At 39.3% G+C, this 23,359-nt stretch overlaps 1 protein-coding gene across 1 annotated transcript; it reads right to left on the reverse strand.

The window, feature by feature from the left end:
* Positions 1–180: 180 nt before the first annotated feature.
* LOC307251502 (von Willebrand factor A domain-containing protein 7-like) lies at positions 181–23,064 on the reverse strand (the record flags this gene model as incomplete). Its single annotated transcript, XM_080028870.1, has 17 exons — positions 181–546; positions 723–882; positions 1,683–1,816; positions 1,977–2,248; positions 5,096–5,188; positions 7,674–7,826; positions 7,937–8,066; positions 8,635–8,805; positions 8,894–9,010; positions 9,146–9,258; positions 9,504–9,673; positions 9,782–9,968; positions 10,569–10,697; positions 10,986–11,079; positions 18,072–18,216; positions 18,589–18,725; positions 22,885–23,064. The coding sequence occupies 17 exons, from the start codon at positions 23,062–23,064 to the stop codon at positions 181–183; spliced, it is 2,751 nt and encodes a 916-aa protein (XP_079884996.1).
* Between the last annotated feature and the right edge of the window lie 295 nt (positions 23,065–23,359).

The raw sequence follows: 23,359 nt of genomic DNA on the forward strand, positions 1-23,359 counted from the left end.
TGCAACCAGAAATTTGGTCCAAACAAGATCATTCTCTGCAAATGTTCAACCTTGCAATACAATTGAATGTTTAGATTTTTACATAAATATTACATTTCTGACAAATTAAGTAAACATTCATCATCCATTGCCTAATCGGTGCTCACATTTTATTGAAGCAGGATATCTGTGCAACCTACCTTAGGCAGATACCAGCAGGCACAACCACAGTGGCAGTGACAGGGTTAAAGCAGGAGGGCCATTACAACGTTCAATGGAGTGGAAGCACCTGCCAACATTGCCAACTTTATCTACAGCTACAAAGGTAACCTTCTGTGAGCAGCAGGATGCTGTGTAGTTGGCCATAGTGAAGGGAGCACCCAGGGAGTCGAATGTGAGGTTGCCATTGCCCTGACGCAGGGAAACGCTCTCTATTCCGGTGCCGTTCCCGTCGGTCAAGTTTGCCACAAGCTTCCACTGGAAAGCTCCACACTGAGACACGTTGTGAGGGCAAGCATCAGCCATTACACTAATCACTTCACACAAAGGCTGGACAAAATCTGTGATCTGGACAAAAAGAACATAAAAAGAAAGTCAGGACATGCATACATAAATCAGAGGGGCATTTAGATCGATTAGATATTCGTATGACGTTATTATATCTGCAATAGCCAGCATGGCTATGTTCGAAATATTTTTAATGTATTAAATGTTCACTCTAACTCTGTTATTAGTCTGGTTACCTTGGTAACAACAGATAATCTCAAAACGGCGTAATTGGAATCGGCACCGCTGGACGACTTGGCTTCCAAAGTCAGAGTGACATCTGTTCCAGATGGTACGTTGGCAGGTGGCGTGATGGTCAAAGTAGAATTAGAATATTTTCCAGTTTCCAAGGTAAGGCTGAGAGAAGAGAGGAAATATGTACATATATATATCTTTTTAATTACAAGAATATTGGCAGTGTGTAATCCACACATTTGACAGTGTTATTTTAAATGTAATGTCACGATACAATCATGCCACGCAGATATACTGTTAACCATGTTCTACACTTTTGAACACAGGAATTTGCTGAAAAGCATTTAACACATGGTCAAGCCAATGGGACTGTCAATAGTTTTTCAAGTATGTATGCATAAACCAACCTTTGGTGCTAGATAGAAAGTTAAGAGATCACCTAAGTGATAAGAATTTCTGGAGGACCAGAATGAGTGTACATAATTGCATGGAAAACCATGAAAGGGAGAGAGGAAAGACATCTCTCAATATTTGGATAACAGTTCAGACAGTTGTTGATAGAAACGTGAAAACTCATAGAAATGTTTGGTTTGTCTTTGATTGTATTACAAGTGATAAGAGAGCTAGAAAGAGAAGTTAAAATACCGTCTCTGCTATCTAGTCAACCATGGCAGGAAGTGGGTTTGGAATTGTCCGTTTCAGATAGAGAAATTGTAAGACACACCCCAAATCCAACATCTTAAATATCTTTGAACGTCCAAGAAGATGTTCCAACAGGGTGTAGCCTACTGTACTACTTGACCCTAACCTTTAGTCCAACTGGCGGGCTGCACATGTTACTCCACCCAGATGTATTTTTGACTTAAGCTTCAGGTGGCAGAGACTTGTACTTTGGATTTGGAGATGTGTCAATATTGATAAGGATATTTATCATAGTAATTGCTTTTAGTTTTTCCCCTCACCTGCTTGGGACAGAGCTAGGATAGTCTCTGTCATTTCTGGCTGTGACGTAGTAAACACCACCAGAGCCCTTGGACATGATACTGAAGGGAATCTTGAGGGTTTTTCCCGGCTCTGCAGTACTGTCTACCGCAGCCTAGAGCAAAATGGAGGAGAAGAAGGGAGATATTGTTATCGTTATGTAAGGAAGTTCAAAGCATTTTACAAAAGTGTTAAATATTCATTCATATTAGGCTACTTCAAATCGAACAAAACCTACTTAACTGGGTGCACATGATTTGAAGATTTGATCCTACCTGGATAATCACTTTGGAGACAGACATCTGGGTGGTAGACTGCCTCTGAAATTCAGTGTTTGAAACTTTGTCCATTCCTTTCACCGTGAGCACAAACTCCCCTGCAGGGACTGCATCAACAGTCACCAGGATGTCCCCATTGCCCATGTCCTGTAGTGTGCCATTGCTAACAGCCTCAGGACCATCCACCATCACTAGACCAACCTGTCCAACAGTCATGGAGGAAGGACCTTTCCTACTCAAAACTGAGAGCATCATGGTGGCTGGCTGGCCTGGGTTTTCAAAATGAGAGAAATAAATAAGCAAGTTAAGGGAAGAAATTGAGAACATTTAAAGGTCTCTTATTATAAACTTTTCTGTCAATATTATATGGTCTTAGAGGTCCCTAATACGTTTTTCTTTAGTTGTTTGCTGAAAAAAACGTTCAGATTATTTATTGTAGTATGCCTCTATACCCTGATTTTCAGCTAATCTCACGATGGCCTATTTTTGAAACCGAGCTGCAGTTCCCCTCGTAAATATACAATCTATGAGCTCCCCCGCCCCTGTCCAGAAGCAAAGCCATTGGCGTCTGCCCATAGAGACAGGGCGGAACGCGTCATAATCGGAGGCCACGCCCATCGTGGGGGAAAACAATTCACAGCGCTCCATTCACTTTGTATTGAATGACACAGTATTCTGCAAACAAACTTAATAAAAACGTAATAAGACATGCCTTTCACAAATACACGTTACTTTCTTTAAAGCCACGACTCTTGTCTGTCTATACGAGCTGTTTTTGTGAAAAATTATTGAGTAATTTTCAATATCGAGACAGAACTCTTAACTAATGTATGCTGTATGCTAGGCTAATGTTAGCCTTCTGCTGTAGGCTAACCCTCACGTATACTCCATCCTCGCCAGGTCGGACCGAAAAAAACACCTAAATATTGAAAATTACTCAATAATTTTTCACAAAAACAGCTCGTATAGACAGACAAGAGTCATGGCTTTAAAGAAAGTAACTTTTTTTGTTAAATGTATGTTTGATTAAGTTTTAATTAAGTTTGTTTGCAGAAGACAGGTCTCCTTCAATACAAAGTGAATGGAACGCTGTTCAACGGTTTCCCCCACAATGGGCGTGGCCTATTTCATGCACTGTCTCTATAGGTCCATAGCTGTACTGCATGTTACCACGGTTAGGTTTACCCTGATAAGATCCATGTCTAGTGCTAGTAACGCAGGAGCTCAGCCGCACTTTGAACAGTTTGACATGACCGATCCTTGTCTACATGAAATACTATGTTCATACAGATGCACTGACAGCCACAAGCTAATGGAAACGGCATGTTCACAATAAAAATGCAGCAAAAGATGGAGGCTACTGCGAAGCTACTCGGGGGCTAACGGTTAAAAATAACACTAAAATCAGTGAATAAATTAGCTTCATAGTTTGACTTCGACCATTACCTTCCAATCCTTTGTCTTGCTAAAAACGGGGCATTGTCAGACTGCTGTGGGGAATATAAACAGCTTGTTATGAGCAAAAGATCAATGCTTTTCCCGAAGCTAGCTCGGAAGCTAACGGCTAAAAAATCACTAAAATCAGTGAAAAAATTAGCTTCAAAGTTAGACTTCGACTCTATTACCTTCCTATGCATTGTCTTGCTAAAAACGAGGCATTGTCAGACTGCTGTGGTTAAGATAAATTAGTGGAGTAAGAGCAAAAGCATTCTGTGTTGGTGTATGTAACATTCAGCATGCTTTGCTGTACTACGGGCATCTTGTCGCTTAGCGGGGAAAACAACATGGCTGTCACTTGGCCGTGGACCAATAAGAAATGGGGGGGGGGGGGTTATCATAGACTACTGCACGGTGGAAGTTTCTGGTAACTAATGTGGGGGGGAAGCATGGACATATAAAGAAAATATGGGGAAGTGGCTGTGCCGACTGTGACGTTACAGTCGGCGAGAATTCTGACTGGAGTATATTGGAGAGATTTTTTTTTTTTTAACTTTGCCAGTCCCTAGGCACACCGTGGACCCATAGTTGTGTTCCAACACATTGAAAAAGTGCGTTTTGCATAATATGGGACCTTTAATTTCTATGGTCAAAAGTGGTTGAACAGTAAACTTTGGATGGTTTTAGGAATGAGTTGTGGAAGGGCGCTTGATTTGCCGACCTCCCCATAAGCTAAAGTCTTTGTTTGGGCCATTCCATCATTTCCTGAAAAGAATAGGCTACTGATTATTTTGGACTCAATCATTTAAAGAAATTAGCAGGCCTGAGGAAAGCATTTAATGCATTGCAACACAAAGTTGCCTTCACAAAAAATATAGTGGTCTTGATGCTGAAATTTAAGTATAGTTGACTAATCTGGTTATCATTATATAGTTAAAACTGCGATAATAGATTTTCTGGCCAGTTGAAAATGGGCATAACTGAGGAGAGTTGTGAGAGTGAAGCAAAAAAAGTATATATATGGCAGGCTTAAATACCAAAGGACTCTGTAGAGCTCTGTAAAGGGTATTGCTCAGTCAGGTATCTGTTGTCTGTGGTTTTCACATACATACAAGTAATCCAATGTTAATATGTAAATATTAGTTATAGCAGCTTTAAAGATGACATTTCATTCTTTTCATCACCAGAAACTCTCTACATTGAGGAACTTGCCAACACATGTACTGCAGCGAACTACTACTGTGAGTAGTTACTTTTTTGAATGCCTCAGTCACAGACAACTGTCGGGATGCTTGATATTGAGGGTAGGAAATGATGAACATCAATACATGCTCTATTATAATGTAGAAAAATGTAATCTGTGCATCCTTACTTATATACAAAATATAACAGACGTCCTATAAACATCTTATTTACAAAGATGTGGGCCATGACAATTATGATTGATGATTAAATATAATCAGTTTATGGCCTTGTATGGTAATAATAATAAATGTTATTTATATAGCGCTCTTCTCTCACTCAGAGCGCTTTAGAAAAACAAAACAATAAACAAACAAAAAGAACATGTAGAGTTGGGTTGGTGGGTGAACTAGGGGTAGGCGGAGGAGGAGATATGGTATGGGGAATGAGGCGCTACTGTTGTGTAACACTTTAACATTTTATAGCATGTAGTGTACCTGTTTGTGGACGCCCACTGAGTACTGCATAACCTGGGTGAGGTCCCTCGAAGGGTTCCACAAAGTCATAGACAAAGGTAATCATACTCTGGCCTGGAAACACAAGAACAGACTTACAGTTAAAGCGGCTACGAGTAACATTTAAATATCTTTTAAACAGCCTCATGTTTCCTCTGATAATAATAAATTACCTTTAACAGCAAACGAGACCATCAGTGCAAAGAAAGACGTTTTTAAATAGTTTTTATTACTGCTTTTGGTCTGGTCGCACACCCAGTCCGATTTTCGGTTCGCTCGTGCAAGCTCTATGATCACATATCCGTATTGGTCGCAGATTTCAGTGTGGCGCAGCAACGTGAATTGAGAAGCCTATCCCTCCAGGTGAGGGAAGGGGAGCGGGAGCCTTGTTTGATACAGTTATTTGTCGTCATAATGACTGATAACGGGGCTGAACCATCAAAGAAAAAAAAGAAAATGCAATGAAGAAAAGCTAAAAGGGAGAGTGATATAGGCTGGGGGGGGAGGGCATTGCCAAGCAACGTGTATACAATTTCACGAGAGCGAAACTAGACTGCAGTGTTTACTCCTAAATGAATGAGCGGTTTGTACTAACACAAAGTTTGCTTTGCTTCACCATCATCAGATAACCATTATCTGAAATAGTAATTATTTACAACGACATAAACACATTACCTCATCGCGATCCATACTTACTGCCGTCTATCGTTCATTCGCTTTCTGTGAGGAGTCGGACACGTAATCTTTCAGCTCCGTGAGAGAGAGTAGTTAGGTGACAGTGCTGCATCAACTCATTGCAATCAGGTGTGTGTAGCACTGACTGGCATTAGTTCATGCAGTGTCAAAACCACTCTCACGGAGCCGAAAAGAGTCCTCAAACTTTCAACACACGGACATGCACTATATTGCTCCCTTCTCAGTTCACACTCACGCGCCTGGCACGAGCTAGAAAACGATAGCGGGCGTCGTAAAAATACTACCACTTTTGTCCAAAGGGGACGCCAACGTGCCATGTTACTCGTAGTGGCTTTAATATAAATAAACACCAAAACAAGAACTCACTGAACTTCATGAGGCCTTAACTGCTACTTTTGACTGAAAAGCTATACAATAATTGTGTGAAATTAGGAGCAGAATTAATTTATTATTAATAATAATAATAATAATAATAATAATAATAATAATAATAATAATAATAATAATAATAATAATATACATAAATACAGCTCAGAGTGCTTTACATGCACAAAATAAAGAAAATATAAAACAAAACACATTCATCACAGGCAATAAACCAAAGAGCAAAAGATAAACATTAAATAAAAATAAATAAAAATGCAATAAAAACATTAAAAAAATGCAATAAAAACATTTAAAAAATGCAATACAAACATTAAATAAAAATGCATAAAATGCTAGAGTCAGACCTTACATTATTGAAAATGGGCAATGCATAAAACAAATATAAAAGATAAAAAACCATAAAATACGACAAAATAAATATATGGTGGAATTAATTAAAAGCAGCAGCATAACGATGTGTTTTGAGCTGCTTCTTAAAACTAATAACAGACGTTGCTGTTCTTATATGCAGGGGCAGTTTGTTTCAGGCCCTTGGTGCATAAAAACCGAATGCTGCTTCACCATACCGTTTCCCCTTAATCTGTGGTATGTTAAGCAGGCTGGCACCAGAGGACCTGAGAGGTCGAGTTGGGACATATTCAGATAAGCAGTCAGATAAATACAATGGTGCTAAACCATCAAAAATCAATCCTAAATGCTACAGGGAGCCAGTGAAGTGAAGCTAAAACTGGAGTAATGTGATTTCTCAACCTGGTTTTTGTTAAAACTCTGGCGGCTGCGTTTTGAACGTGTTGCAGTTTCTCAATATTTTTTTTTGGGTAAACCAGTTAGAATTGAGTTGCAGTAGTCCAGACGCGAAAATACGAATGCATGCATCAATTTTTTTGCATCTTCCATGGACAGGTAAGGTCTGACTCTAGCAATGTTCCTCAGGTGATAAAAAGCAATCTTTACAGTAATTTACATGCTTTGCATGGATATGTTTGTCGAGTAATTATAAAGCTGTGGCTTGATTTTTACTGGACTATGTATCCAATTAGCTTAGCAAAAAGATTTAAGAGAGGGGGGACAGCTGGCTTTGCTCTGTCTAAAGTTAACAAAACAAGCCTATCAGTACATCTAGGTACAGGTCATTAAGTAAACATATATTTTTCTGTACAAAACAAAAGTGTACAAATGAGAATTTGTGGTGGGTTATAAGTGGTTTTTGGCTGTGAAAAGTAACTTCATAAAGCCTTTGTTGGTCGCAAGGCAGCCTCACTTTAAATACTGTTGGCAAATGTTAGGCTAGCTATTTCCCTGTTTCTATGCTTGTAAGCGTGCTCTCAATCTTCTCATCTCTCTTTCAGCAAGAAAGCTTGTTACTTTAATCTGCATATTAAGTGCATATTCTAGAAGACACAATTTCAACAGCTAATTTGTACAGAACGTACTTGTAATTAATTAACAGAGTGTAACTTAAGCAAGAGTATCTGACCTGTGACTTTAAGAGTGTATGGTTGCAGAGAGTTGATGTTGATCTGCCAGGTTCCTGTCTGCTTGTCAGCATTGAGACCAATTCTCCACAGGTTGCCAACTGTCTTTATGGTCCCCAGTTTACCGCTGGCCTCTGTGGAGCTCTGGGTCACACCTGGAATTTGTATGCATGCATCATTATTACATAAATAGGTATCACAATAACATTCTTAAGAAAGGGGATACTTAACAGGTCTCAAGTGGGAATTGAGAGTTGTTGTGTACCTTCAGGGTTGGTCATTGTGAAAGTAATAGATGATCCTGTGATGTATATTGTGACATTTGCCAGAGATTCATCCAATATGAAGGGGAATGTCTGCTTCCCACCGGCCCTTGATCGCTGAAGAACTGTCACCTGGGGGAGGACATGTCTGTATTTTTCAAACTGGTCCAACCTCGAAAGGCCTGGTAGCCTACATGTTTCAGAATTGTTGATATACAGGATTGCTATTGGAACTGCACAGTCATTCCCTATCGGCTAAAGGCAAAGGCCATACTTACTATAACAGGTGATATACAGTACATTTGCAACAGGAGAAACGTGCTGCTGTATCAGAAATGATGACAATTCAAAAATATAATGTGAATAGTGTATTATTTCTTATATGTACAGACATCAGTGCAGAAATACACAGGTGGTTGACAGTCTTCAAAGTAGCAGTATTCTATTGAACGACCTTTTCCATTCACAGCAGCTAACAACACCTCTTTCTCTCTCTCCCTCAGGTGGAAAATCAAACCGTTCCACCCATCACTCCCCCTAGTGGCTCGGAGTATTTATGGTGTGTTGACTAAATTTTCAGCATTTATTTTGTATTTGTCGATTGTTGTATGTGTTTTTGAATTGGCTGTCACACATTTCGCCTGATGGAAACGTTAGGGGCCATTTTAGTGCATTTGAACTCATTGGCCACCGTACCTACCAGAGCTGAAGTGGAGGTGTCGAGGATGATGTCTGTGGCCTGAGGCAACTGACCCTTAGTCACGCTGATGGCCTGGCCCCCGGAGGCCAACGCCAGGTTCTTATAGACGTCAAAGGATCCAGCTGAACGACGGCGGCGCCTTGTAAAGGGCAACGTAATGAAGAATGTCACCTGTGGAGAATAGACCCCAAACCTTTCAAGTGGAATTCAATTACATAAACATGGTGAACATAGGGCATCATTGGGTGTCCATATTTACCGTTGACTTGGTTCTCCTGATGAGAGCAACGATAGTGTCCTTGAGGTGGATGTCTTTGGCAGTAGCATCCGTGAAAACATAGATTTGGGAGAAGGACGGGGCACTGGTGAGAGCCAACTGGGGAAATTAAAAAATGTCCCTGTTTAGTTCATGTGGAAAAACGGCAGTTTTTAAAAGTAGCCATAAAAATAACCGGAAAATGTTCCGGAACAACCATCCCATTGTAATCTGACAATATCGTAGATTAAGTACCTGAAGTCCAGACAGGCACATCTCAGGGTGATCCTCACCTCCTTCTGCCTTGAGTTTAGAGATTTCTGTTTTCATCTTCTCAGCATCTGTTGTCCTGAAGGTAGGTCCAAATGCTAGAAAGCACAGCACATTGGTTCAGAGTATTTTGGACAAAATGTTTCTTTTTTTAAATAACTTTTGATCCACTGTGACTTTATGTGGTACAGGTTGCACCACAGTGTGCTAAATCTACTTAACAAAAGTCATACACTTATGTACCTATAATAACAACTATTTAATCAAGCATTACATACAGTATATAATATTGTATGTCTCTACAAAACACCAGGGGTTCAACAAAGTAGAAGAGTTATTTTACCGGGGTCATTGAAGGGCACCAGAATGTACTCCGAGGGCTCATCTTGGGTTCCTTTTCTGCTGTCAATGATTTCATAAACGACAGCCCTGGCTACAGCAATGTCATCATACATACTGCCAGTGGTGTCAATAACAAAAACCACAACGGATGAGCGGGCGATTCCCATCATTCTGTGAGAAAGAAAAATAGTGATTCATTATAGAGAAGAAAATTGTCTTTGTCTGGATGATGAAATTTGAACTTAGAGATCAAATCGAGATGTGTTTTTCACGTCATACCTCAGGAAGTCATTGTCTCCGACAGCTAACCGGATTTCCTCTAGCAGCTGGAGACTGGCCTTTACAGCTGTGTTCACGGCAGCGTTGAAGATGTCCACGTTGTCCTTGCGACGCTCATCTTTGCTGATGCCTCCGCGAGGAATTGTTGTGCTTGTTAGGTCACTTGCACCTCCATGGCTGCATTTACCTGGCACAGGTCAGAAGGGAAAGGTCGAACGGGGACATGGTTCAAAGGGCAATTTGAAGTGTACTTTTGCATTTTATGAGCTGTACTGACTTATCTTGCTACACTGAATTACCCGACATCATTTTATCATGTTTGTCTTGAACTCTAAGTACAACACGCTGATTGGTGTTCCTACCCAGAAACTGACACTTCTCTCATATGAAACAAAAACCACCCCGGAAATAGTGTAGACAGCCGGCAGCCACTTGGCTTAGCTTAGCATGCAGACTGGAACCAGGGGGAAACAGTTAGCCTGGCACTGTCCAAATAACAAAACCACTTACCAGTGCCAATAAAGTCACTGATTAACATTTTATAGTGTATGAAGATTAAAAGCTATGTTTCAGTAGCAGCTACGTGTGGGACTACTTGTCTTGCACCTTAAGGCTGTTACATACTCCGTGAGAAGAAAGAACAGTTCTCAGCTCACTTCTCTTCTAATCTTTTTCAAGAGAGCAAATAAGTGACTTGTGCCAACAATAAGCCTCTCATAATTCCTACTTGTGACTGAGTTAATATGACCTTATGTATTTGAATATGGTTTGGAGATGTGTTTAATACCTTTGGGCTTGTCAGAAGAGGAGATTCCCAAGTAGCCTGATGTGAGTTTCTTCTCCTTTAGGATGTTGGGGAGGATGGAGTTGGGGCATGTTCCACTTGAGCAGTCACTGCAGGTGGCAGTGAGGACATCTGCACAAGCAAAAGGCACACTGAGTAAAACACACTCAACACCAAACCATGGTAGGTAAGCATCACTTCATGTTACTGTGTTGACCTATGTTCTATGGTGTTTGCTAGAGCAGGGACAGGAGTGCTATGTCAGTGCAGACTGATATTCCGAAAAGAAACACCAATCAGAATGGCCATAGCATAAAAACAAAAACAACACACTCAGTAGTAGTCTTCTTTATGACATAGATATTACCCAATTCATGCATGTATAGGCCTCCAATGACAATAACACACACACACACACACCTGCCAGGTTTTCAAGAGGAAGGTCTGGGCGTAGCAGATTGACGTAAGGCTCTGTGTTTCCCAGCTCCACCCAGTTACTGTGGCTGTAGAAGTCCTGGTAATTTATTTTATTTTATTTATTTGTTTATTTGTTAGGGACAGTGCATATTCATGAACAGCTGTAACATTTACAGCTGTAAAAATGCCAGATTTTAGCAAAAATGCTAGATTTCATCTGTTGTCCCTGGCATGCAAAAAAATACAGGTTAAAAAATGAGTACATATACAAAGGCAAAACTTCATGAGTATTCCTGCCCTGTGTAAAAACAACTGCATCGTCAGCATACATTTGAATGTTTACATTTCTACACACTTCCGGTAGGTCATTTATATACATAGTGAATAAAATAGGTCCCAAAATACTCCCTTGTGGGACCCCTGTTGGACAGTCAAGGTAAGAAGATGTGTTGCCAGAGATGGACATGCATTGTTTTCTAATTGATAAGTAGGATTCAAACCACAGTAATGCTTCCTGGGAAAAATTGTAACAAGTTAATTTTGAGATAAGAACACTATGGTTGACGGTATCAAAAGCCCTCTTAAGGTCCAGGAAAACAGCACTTACACAGGCATTCCTATCAAGAAGCGCTTTGATTTTTTCAACCAAAATGCAGTTTGCGGACTCTGTAGAATGGTGGTTACGGAACCCAAACTGCAATGGATGCAGGGATGTGTGGCCATTATTTAAGTGTATAATGGAACATTCTACAGAATTGGTGCAAAGTCGCAGTTGGAAACATCTTAAAATAAATGTGTCTTTTCCCCCTAACTTTTCAGGTATGTTAGTTGTATAATATCCAAGGTACACATTTCTAGTAGTTGTACAATTAATTCTCATTTTGTATTTTCAGACAGTTTTGGAACATTTTTCCTCTTCCAAAATTTGTCACTACCGAAACACAATGAAATATCACATAAAATTAAGAGTTTTATTGATTTGTTTATTTTTTTTTACATCCACCTTGTAAATATATTTTTCTTAAATAGTATTTTTCAAAATTCATAGGTAAATTAAAAAGTATATAATTTTAACAAAGCGTTTAAGCGTGATTTATCAGAATCGATGGATTTTGAATCCAAATTTACTTTGTAAAGGGCACAAAGTTTATCATAATGATTACAAACTTAAGGATTCATTAGTTTTAATACACACTGAACCAAACACCATCACAATATCTAAGTTGATAATTCAATATACTTTATTTTTGACAAAACATTCATGTTTCGGTAGTGACGGCACAGTTTCGGTAGTGACAATACTGTTTCGGTAGTGACGACAATACCTTGTTTGTCACGGCTGAATAAGACTGTGATCATTTTATGTTAGGCAACAAAAATAACTAATAACTCATAAATGTTAAACAAGTATATATCAGACACACATCTGACATTAAATATCTGAAAATGGCATAACAGTGTTTGAATTTCATATTACATCACACTGAAGAGGTACTGATAGTTTCGGTCTTGAGGAGACTGCAAGTGAGAACACGTAACATGTTGATTTTTCTACCTAATCAAGAAAGATCTTACAATATAAACTGTTTAAGAATCACTTTGTTTTATTATGAACAGCAACACTGAAAAACCGTATTAGAGCTGACATATTTTTTTTTGTATTATTTGTATCAACATCAACAGGTGCCTGTGGGTGTACATCCATACATACCTACATGTTTTCATTTCATTTGGTTCTACAAGCACAGAGTTGGATTTCATTACTAAAAGTTAAAGTCAACAAAACAGCAACACCACAATGAGGCTTCTGTTCTAGATCACTGAGCCACAAGTCTCCACTACTCCTCTTCTTCTTAAACAGGAAAAAAGCCACAGTGTGCATTTCATCAGCCTGTCGTCTCTGATGTGTGTGAATGAGAAATTGAATGTGTATCGCAGGTTAAAAAGATGAGAACACCTGCTTCATAAAAGTCTACAGAACATGAACACAGAAATGAGTTTGTATGTGTGCGTGAGTGAGAGATTGAGTGTGTATCACAGGTTAAAAACATCACCTGCTTCACAAAAGTATACAGTACATGAACACAGAAATGAGTTTGTGTGTGTGTGTGTGTGTGTGTGTGTGTGTGTGTGTGTGTGTGTGTGTGTGTGTGTGTGTGTGTGTGTGTGTGTGTGTGTGCGCGTGTGTGCGCAACACACAGAAGTCTGTTCAGCAGTCTAACTTTTCACACACAGCTTTGTACATTGGTGGGTTTATTTGGACATGTCTGCTCGTGACCTGTTGAGGTGGACAGATAAGGGTGACGAGCTTGTCTGCTGTGTACCAGATCCTGTCCTCAATTATTGGCCAATAAAATCTGTTCCGTCCAATGTTGTGCATTACTTTTACCTCCACTGCACCTGAAGACAAATAAAGGGCAAAGGACATGACAGGTTATGTTACAAAAGCTAATTCAAGTGTTATAGAATATTAGAATGGAAAATATCTTATGGGAGAATTAAACTGTTTGTATATTATAAATGAAAATATCTCACCTTCATCCACATCTTCGATAATCCCAGGATATGGATCATTTTCATAAGTAACCACACACCACTTGCCAACAAGGTCTTCTGTGATGTCGTCAACTGGACAGAGATTTCCTTGACATCCAGAGCTTGATTGAGCTTGTGGTTCAGCAGATACAGGCTGTGGTTGTGGTGCAATATGTGTGGACATAGGCTCAAAACATGGGCAGATTGCCTCTCTCTTGCAAAAGCAACTCAGCACGCGATAATGAATGGTGCCTGGCGCATTACAAACCACCTGATGGATGGCAAGTGTTCCCTTTATGGTGGGCAACTTCTGTGGCAGCCGGGCACTGAATGCTGAAATTTGCTCTTCATCCACATACAGGAGTTTGACTTTGGTGAGAGGAAGGAGTGTGTCATACAGTGCTTTTGCTGTTGGTATGTCAGTACCTCTGGCTACCTGTGAATCTGCGGTTCTCTTTATGGTGGCTCCAACACCATCAGCTGGCCCTTTACCATGACCAGCTTCCAGGAAATTTCAGTTCACAGCGGTAAAACCCATTTGGAAAGGAATGGTGCTCATTAAGTAAAAGTTCTTCTTGCCTCTATACTGCATGGTTGTCCCATCACTTATGAAGAAGAGTTTTTGAACTTTTGGACAGTTCACCCTCAGGAACTGTAGAACTGGTTCAAGTTCAGCCCAAATGGCAGCAGGATCGTGTTTCATTGAAGGTGACAGGGCACATAATGTCAGAGTATGTTCTGTGGTGTACAAAACAGCATTGTGTAGTGTTGTCTGTCTGTGAGATGCTCCAAAATGGACTTGCTGTACCTCTTTTGCATATTTGCATTGCCAATTTTCTGCATAGTCAATGTGTAGAATAGCCTCATCTTCATTCAGAGATCTGTGCAAAGATTGTAGCTGTGTGTATTGATGTTGGATGTTGAAGAGGTGCTTGCACACCTTGTCTTTCATTTATTTTTCAAAGTCTTCCAGTAGGTGCTCTGTGCTGCCCTCACATCTCTGTTTAACAGTTTTCGTCACTGTGATCACCTCTCTTTTCCCATCCTTTTCTTTTTCATAGTCTTCTTTTTTTGTGAGCCACTGGTACCACCATGTGACCCCTGCTCCTGAGGTCTTTTCGGTATGTGTGAGCGACTTGTTCTTGCATGAGATACATTCTCTGTACATACAAGCCTTAACCTGTGTGTCACAGCACAACTCCTCTGCCACTTTGTTCAAACTCTGTGACTTAATGATGCCGAGCTGCTTGAGCCTCTCTGCTTTCATTTTGGCATTGTCATGCACTTTGCAGACACATGTCTCCCTGTTACTGATGTTTGGAGCAACAATCCAAAATGGCTTTATCCTACAGAAAAGTGAATACGATAGCTTCAGATGAGGCATCTCCAGCATCAGTTTGTTATACAAATTCAGCATTGTGTCGGACAGAAACCTCTTCTGTTTCTTTGTTTTAAATCTTGTGATCGTTTCCTTTTTTCCTGCTGATATCCGACTATTGTCATCTCGACTTAGAAATGTTTTGACGATGTCAATGTTTTTTTGCTTATAATTTTTCCGAAAGGTAAGACATGGGTGGTTTTCACTCTTGTTGAACGCTTTGTGGGAGACACCAACACATTTTCTCATTGCAGAGACAAGTTTGTACTTCCTCAGTAGCCCGGTTGTGAGAAGTCTCCTGAATGAGTGTTTGTCTTTGTAGCTCGCAGACTTGTATTTCTCTTTAATTTGATGCATGAGTGTGTTGTGTAAAAGTAGGGTCTTTGTCACATGTTGAGGAAATCTATACTTTTGTGCGTCCATCTGCGTTTTGGATCTTGGAGAGTCAGACTTTTCTGAGGCAATCTTCTGCCTTAATCTTTGACATCGCTTTTTATATTTTTCTTTCTTTCTCTGCATTTCTTCTATCTTCTCTTCTAATTTCTTTAATTTTCTATATTTGCAGACTTTTTTTCTTTTGGTCCCTTTTTTCCCTTCACTCTCACTGGAAGTGCTAGGTGGTGTGTCCCTGCAAACAGCTACTTCTTTCTGTCTTTTCATCTTCCTGTGTACTCTCTGTCTTTTCGTCCATTCCCTTCTTTGCTTTCTTTGCTCCCTTGGAGACAACTCAGTGACACTCTTCAACTTTCCTTCTTCCCTTCGTTTCTTATATCTTTCTCTTTCCTTTTTTAAGTACTCTTCGTACTTCACAGGGTCATCCCTCATCCTTTTTCTGTACTCCCTCAATCTCTCTACTCCTGGTTTTACTCCGCTCCTGTGATATGGCATATTGTCTCTCTCCCTGTATAAATTAACCATAGAGATTAACATTACTGACACATTTTAAGACATCAGTAGCCTAATTAATAAGCAGTGGCAAAAACAAGTGTCAGTCTGAGCCTGACTAATGGAACTAATGGAACATGCTGACTTAAAGGACCATAGACAGGCTAGCAGGACACATATTATTGTTAGAAAAAATTTAATAACTAAATTTTTCATGCCATGCAACATTTAACTAACATGAAATGTATAATAAAATACTTCTGAGTTGCATAACTCTGCTAAAATGTTCTTTATATTCCTCAAATAAAAGATTAAGTGTTCCATTTTGTCACTACCGAAACAGTCGTGTCACTACCAAAACGTCATCACATGTTTCGGTAGTGACTGTTTCGGTAGTGACAATTTTAGCCTAACTTTGAACCTAGCTTAAAGATGATAATCAGCACATGGTTAGCTAGCACTTTTCTGAACTATTGCACACACATAAAAACTATTTTTTCTGCAATAAAACCAAAAACAGTTTGTTTAAGTGCAGAAAATAGGTGTTCGGTAGTGACGTCTTTTAAAGTTACACACTGATTTTCAGACTTTTGAACAACTTTTCTTCAAAATGATGAGACCTAGCTACTCACCATGCACCCACAGCATGAGGGGGACAGAGGAATGCTTACTGATAAAAAAAATTAGAGGTGTGGCTTAAATCAGTCTCAGTCTATGGACTAAAACCTACAAAGTTTTGGTAGTGACAAAAAAATTAGGGACAACATTTTTTACATGCATTTTCATGATTTACAAAAAAAATATAAAATCAATGTACTTTTTTACATTTCACTTTCAAAAAAATCAAAAAGATCTTTATAAAAACACCAAAAAGAAAAATGTATAAAAATCATTTCAGTATCATTTTCATGAATTGAAATGTAGGAGTTGGGGTTGGGGACAGCCACCTCCCAATGTTAAGTAACCTATAAATGAGGATTTTAAATATATTTAGAATACTTATTTTTTAAATATTATTTTGGGTTTCAATAGATAATTGCAGGATCTTAGTAAACATTTAAAATTTGCATACTTAAATGCTTTTTAAATTATTTTTTTTGTTTGGGGACAGCGTTTTGCACCAATGTTGTAGAATGGCCCCGCCCGACTTCTCTGCTATTTTGGAAATTACGGGTAGAATACTGATAGGTCGGTAATTTGCCATTTCTGTTTTATCACCAGATTTAAAAATTGGGGTGATAACAGCAAGCTTCCATGCTGAGGGCACTACACTTTGTTTAAAGGATAAATTAAGCAAATGTGTAATTGGTGAAATGAGTGAGTCTTTATACAATTTTATAAAATTTGTGTCGAGTCCAGACACATCTTTTGATTTTGAACGTTTAAAGGCCTACTTCACCGGTTTGAATATGAAGGTGTATTGAATTATGAGATCATATGTAGTATAAATGTGCAAAAAAAAATTAAATCGGTTCATCCTAGCCTGAGAAAAGAATCACAGAAAGAGAAATATAGGGTTAAAAAAAACGTACTTTGTAAATATTACTGTGATGTCACAGTAAAAGACATCACAGTAATATTTACAAAGTAAGTTTTTTTTAACCCTATATTTCTCTTTCTGTGATGTCACGAGAAGGAGAAATATAGGGTTAAAAAAACACTCTTTCTGCCTTTTCTCAGGCTAGGATGAACCGATTTTAATTTTTTTTGCACATTTATACTACATAGGATCTCAGAATTCAATACACCTTCATATTCAAACCGGTGAAGTAGGCCTTTAAGGGAGTTAATAATGTTCATCACCTCTACTTCAGATATTTCCGCTATCTTAAATGCTGCATGATTGGGATTAGGAGGGTTATATATACAGTTAGGGGGGTAAACTGTTGTGTTATCTCGTTAACAGAATCCGTAAAGTATTTGTTCATTGAAGTGGCTATAGTTGATGGATTTTGCACAGGTACATTGTTAAGTTTTATTACAAAGTTATCATTGCCATTTTTAGGTTGCCTACCAATTAATTTATTAATATTTTGCCATATAACCTTGTTATTTCCTTTTGCGTCTTCAATAATGGTAATGAAGAAATTCGCCTTCGCCCTCCGCATTGTGCTTATTACTTTATTTCTAATTGGTAGCACACACATGAACTATTTTATACATACACATAGGCCTTGAATTAAGAGTTTTACTTTCAATCTTTTCAATCTAGTTTCTGGCTCATTCTCATTCTGACATGTTCTCCTCATCCTGCCTCTCTCTGCTGAGCTTTTTCTCTCCAGCCCTCGCACCTGTAGTGTATGAAGGACTCTCCCCAGTGTTTCTCTGGCAGCCTGGAAGTTTTCTTCGCGAATGTTGGCTTTGATGGCAACTATGCCCTCCGTTATGAGGCTGCGTCCCTCCACGAAGGCCTCTGAGTTGAAGTGGTGTGGAGCACTGAAAGAATTGATCACAATAAATTACTCTGTAAGCCTAAAAGAAAATCATATTTAATGTTTTTCAACACACACAGCCCCATTATTTTATTACATTTGAAGCCCCTGTAAACCCAAATCCACAAAAATCTTTCTGACTATATAATTTGGGGAGTTATTTGCACGATATTAAGCATCTGAAAAAAGTCAGGCATATTTATCAATCCATAGTAAAGATATTGTCACCATTTGATATGGCCACGCCCACACAGTGTCAAACTGTGTTTGTAAAATCTTATTGAAACACCCCACTTTGATATCATGTAATGATTTTTACATTTTCAGACCAGGTTTATAGAGGCTTTAATAACAGTTGTTTCAGTCTTTCTCCTACCTGGTAATAAAGTCACGGTCTACCAGTCCGTTCTGGATATAGATCTCTTGCAGAGCAGAGACAAACTTGGCACCAGACACTTCTCCTGTTGCTCTGGGACCCAGACAGGCCCGGACCAGCTCTTCAGCAGATGTAACCTGTAAACCGGTTGCAGGTTTTTGGTCAGAATAATAGTAGGGGAGAATGGCCTAAGTTGTGCAACTTTTCACTCAAAGTGACTTTAAAGTAAGGCCTTGACAGTAAAGTCTCCAACTCAAATATGTACATATATTTCAGGGTGGTGTGCATCCCTGGCAATAAAACCTTTGGATCTGGAATAAACTGTTGAAGAAATATAGCTTTCGGAAAAAAAGTTGTCTTGATGCACAACTTGCCCCCGGTGTGGTGTAAGTTGTGCGGTTGGAGAGAATACCATGGGGTGAATTGTGCCATTGCTATATATCTCATAAACTGTAATGCAAGACAAATCCATTAGACAATTACTTATTTAAGGTTTATTTAAAGTAAATAAAGTAAGTGGTTGACAAAGATTGAAGGACAATTTTCTTAAACAAGGCCTAGCAGATCTAATGGTTTTACCTGCAAAGCTCACAATGACAAAGTCACCATCATCATCTTTCTGGCCATCTGAACTCTCATCAGTGGTGTCGTTAAGTGGAATTGAGATGTCACTCTCTTCTGAGCTACTGTAGACAATCACTTTCTTTTGGTGACCAGCGTATACAGCCATGCCACTGGCACAACTCTCAGAAATGTACTTTGCACTAGTTGCTCCATGCTTGTGGAAACACCTGACAAATGTGATTCCCCTACATTTCTGCCTTTAAATCAAGGCTCAAAACCCATAAGTACACCCTGGTGTTTCCTCCCCATTAACTATCTTACCTCTGCACTACTGTCTGTGTTTATGTGGATGTATGGGCTTTACGTCTTTTATTTTGGTTATTGTTATTTTACCTTTATTGTTTACTTACCGAATGCACTATGTACAGCACTTTGGACAGTGCAAACTGTCATAAATGTGCTTTTATAAATACATTTTACTTACTTACTGTTGGGTTTATCAAACTTGCGTGTAAGACAAGAAACCCAGGTGTTAGTTCAACCAGACAAATGAGACAGACACAATGATAGAGTGAGACCAAATGATCATGTTACTTGCCATAGGACAAGGAGAGCGGTTGCAACAGATTGTCATGTTGTCATCTCTTTACCGACTCTGAACTCATTCTCCTGTCCTGGTGCATTTGTATTCAGTCAACTGGTGCATGCAGACATGGATTTGTGTGTGCGTTACAACTAATGATTGACTAATGTCTCTGAGAGCTTGTTTGTTTATCCCAGCCGGGGCATGGCAGTGTGTCTTTGACTGCTGGTAACCGGTCATTCCCGGTCATGGCGATCCCAGAGTACCGAGCTCGGAACGACACGTCATGTATCAGTCCATTTTGGATCATGGTTACATAATGAAAAACATTACCCCTTACACTTACTTACTTATAACTCACCCAGGCCCTTTGGCACAAATCACCCCATCCCCAGAATTTTGGATAATAAGCATGATGCAGCAGCTTAGGGCTGACATTGTGCTAACTGTATAGACTCAAAATGTAGCATACCAAAGCACTAAAACATGTGTCAAATGTTTTCAAACTTGTCTATAATTGTTCAGACACAATAATCAAAAAACCTTGATCATGGAAATTTTACTTTGAAAGGCAATACAGTTTTTTGAGCTTAAATGTGCTTATATCTTATTCCTTGTGTCTCCCTTCTTTACAGGATGTTTCAAATGGATGGCTCTTCTTAAATATGTGGTCACATTTCCAATTTCTTCCACGGTTTTCTAGAAACAAGGGGTGGAACAACTTCCAAAATGCACAACTTAGGCCACTCTCCCCTACTATGTAATGATTAAATAAAAATGTTGACCTTATAATGGAGCAGGATTAAAAGATAAGAGATCCCCTAAGTGATTACAATTCAACTTGTAACGGACATGAATGCATGCACTATGTTGTATATATACAATATTGACATTATACTATATATAGGGGAGAACGGGGTATTGTGAGACACTTTTTACAGTTGCTCCCCTCTTAGCGAGCTAAAATGATTTTTCAGTCAAATGTATACATTTCCCATTAATTCAGGATGTTTCCTAGAAATGGGCATTAGCTGAATTTATTCACGTCGAAGGGCAGTGAAAATATGATTGTTTTAAAAAAAGTTGTCATGTGTCTCACTTTACCCCAGCTTCGGGATAAACTGAGACAGACCAGAGAAATCAAGGGGGTAAACCGAACCGCTTTCTTTTTCCAGTCTGAATCTACCATAACAACACATGTTGTAACAGAATCCTGACAGCTAGGACTAGTGACAGAATCATGGGGTTTGGTCAATTAAGCAAAACATTTTTGTTAACTCTTGAAAGTAACTCTGATCAAATACAACATATCATTCATATTCAATAATTAACATTAAAATAAAAAGTAGAACCAGTTAGATTAAAACAAAGTCTGGGGGTCAGAGCAAAGGACAATCAGAACCAGCTTGAACATCCTGGGACTCTGAACACAGGACTAGACCCAGCTGTCATTTTCTATCTTTTGAGTCTTTGATTAATATTTTTCTGCATTTGTTTTATTGGGATCATCATTTAATAAAGACATATTACTTAGGGTCCATTGATGTTAAAGATCCCTCTTTTGTCCCCCACATACATACCTGCCAAACCATGCCCTTGCTGACACCCCTTCAACCATTCAACCCCCAACTCCGGCCCGCATTGCGTCTTTTATCTTATTCAAACTAGTCTCCTTGCTACCTTAAATATAATGGATTCATTAAAAGAGGGCACATAGACTGTCTCACTTTACCTCACAGCATTTGTCTCACTTTACCCCACTGCCACAATTTGAGAAAAAACTGTCTCTCTCAGAAATTCAGGCTAAACTTCAGCTAGACATGGTTTCATATGTTGGTAGTTCATCAACATGTATGATAGAAGTTTCATATGTTGGTAGTTCATCAACATGTATGATAGAAGTTTTTCTACCTGAATCAATTTTCTTTGGCACAACAGTTGATTAAAGCTACTACGAGTAAGTCGGCACGTTGGCGACACCTTTGAACAAAAGCGGTAGTATTATTACGACGCCAGCTGTCGTGAAGCTGTTTTCTAGCTCGTGCAAGGAGTGCAAGATTCAAATAATCAGGAAGCAATATGGTGCGTGGCGTGTCCGTGTGTTGAAAGTGTGAGGGCACCGGACTCTTTTCGGCTCCGTGAGTCTATGGGTGACACAGCATCAACTAATGCCAGTAAGTGCTAAACACACCTGATTGCAATGAGTTGATGCATTGTCACCTCTCACGGAGCTGAACGAGTCCCCGTGTCCTCACACAAAGCGAATGAACGAGAGATGGCAGTTAGTTAGTATGGATCACGATGAGGTAATGTGTTTATGTTGTAAATAATGACTATTTCCGATGAATAATGGTCATCTGATGATGCTGGTGAGGCAAAGTAAACTTTGTTTTAGTAGGCTACCGCTCATTCATTTAGGAGTAAACACTGCAGTCTAGTTTCGCTGCGTGAAATTGTGTATACGTTGCTTGGCAACGCCCTCCCGCCCGACTATCACTCTCCCTTTTAGCTTTTCTTCATTGCATTTTCTTTTTTTTCTTTTATGGTTCAGCCCCGTTATCAGTCATTATGACGACAAACAACTGTCTCAAACAAGGCTCCCGCTCCCCTTCCCTCACCTGGAGGGATAGGCTTCTCAATTCACGTTCCTGCGCCACGCTGAAATCTGTGACCAATACGGATATGTGACCATAGAGCATGCACGCGTGAACCGAAAATCGGACTGGGTGTACGACCAGATCAAATGCAGTAATAAAAACTATTTAAAAACGTCTTTCTTTGCACTGATGGTCTGGTTTGCTGTTAAAGGTAATTTATGATTATCAGAGGAAACATGAGGCTGTTTAAAAGATATTTAAATGTTACTCGTAGCCGCTTTAAGTTGACAGCAAGAAAATGTACTTTTACATGCATTTTTTGTGAAAAAGACATGCTTACAACATCACCATGAGGTCCTCTCCTTCATGTCCAAGGGGAAATGAGAGGGGCTTGAAAACATATATCTCACAAGACCAAAAATGTGTTCCGTTGCCTAGATACAGGGGGTGTCTCACATTACCCGATGTCTCACATTCCCCCATTCTCCCCTACTGTATATACAGTATATACCTTCTTATAACAATGTTTTTTTTTCTTATCTTCCATCCTACCGTGGGGTTGAACTCATGACCAGCTTCCTCATTCACTGCCCGACACGCCTCCTGCACTTTTTCCAATAAAGTAGTTGCTGTAATGGTGGTGTGACTGACTATCCCCCCGATGGGGACAAAGGCCATGCTGGACCCTAATAGGGCCAACGTCAGCAGGACTACGCCCTGCACTGAAGTCATGACCAGTCTATAGGGAGAGAGAAATGATGATGACATATCAATAATCAGGTTGTCAAATTATAAATAATGGGAACATATTGGTGATTGAACAGATTTGTGCAGATTGTGCATGCTTTTATTACCAAATGTTTCTGAACTAGACACATACAGTAAGCATCAGAGATTTCACATTTTAGGTGAAATGACAAAGAAAGAGGAAAATGTTCAGGAACAGAAGTATATAGGAAGATTTTTAACGTGATAACCATTTAAATTTGCAGATTTTCAAGGAGCTTTTTTTTCTGTGCCATTCTTT

Source organism: Ammodytes marinus (assembly GCF_949987685.1).
Source record: "Ammodytes marinus genome assembly, chromosome: 6".
Lineage (NCBI taxonomy): Eukaryota > Metazoa > Chordata > Actinopteri > Uranoscopiformes > Ammodytidae > Ammodytes > Ammodytes marinus.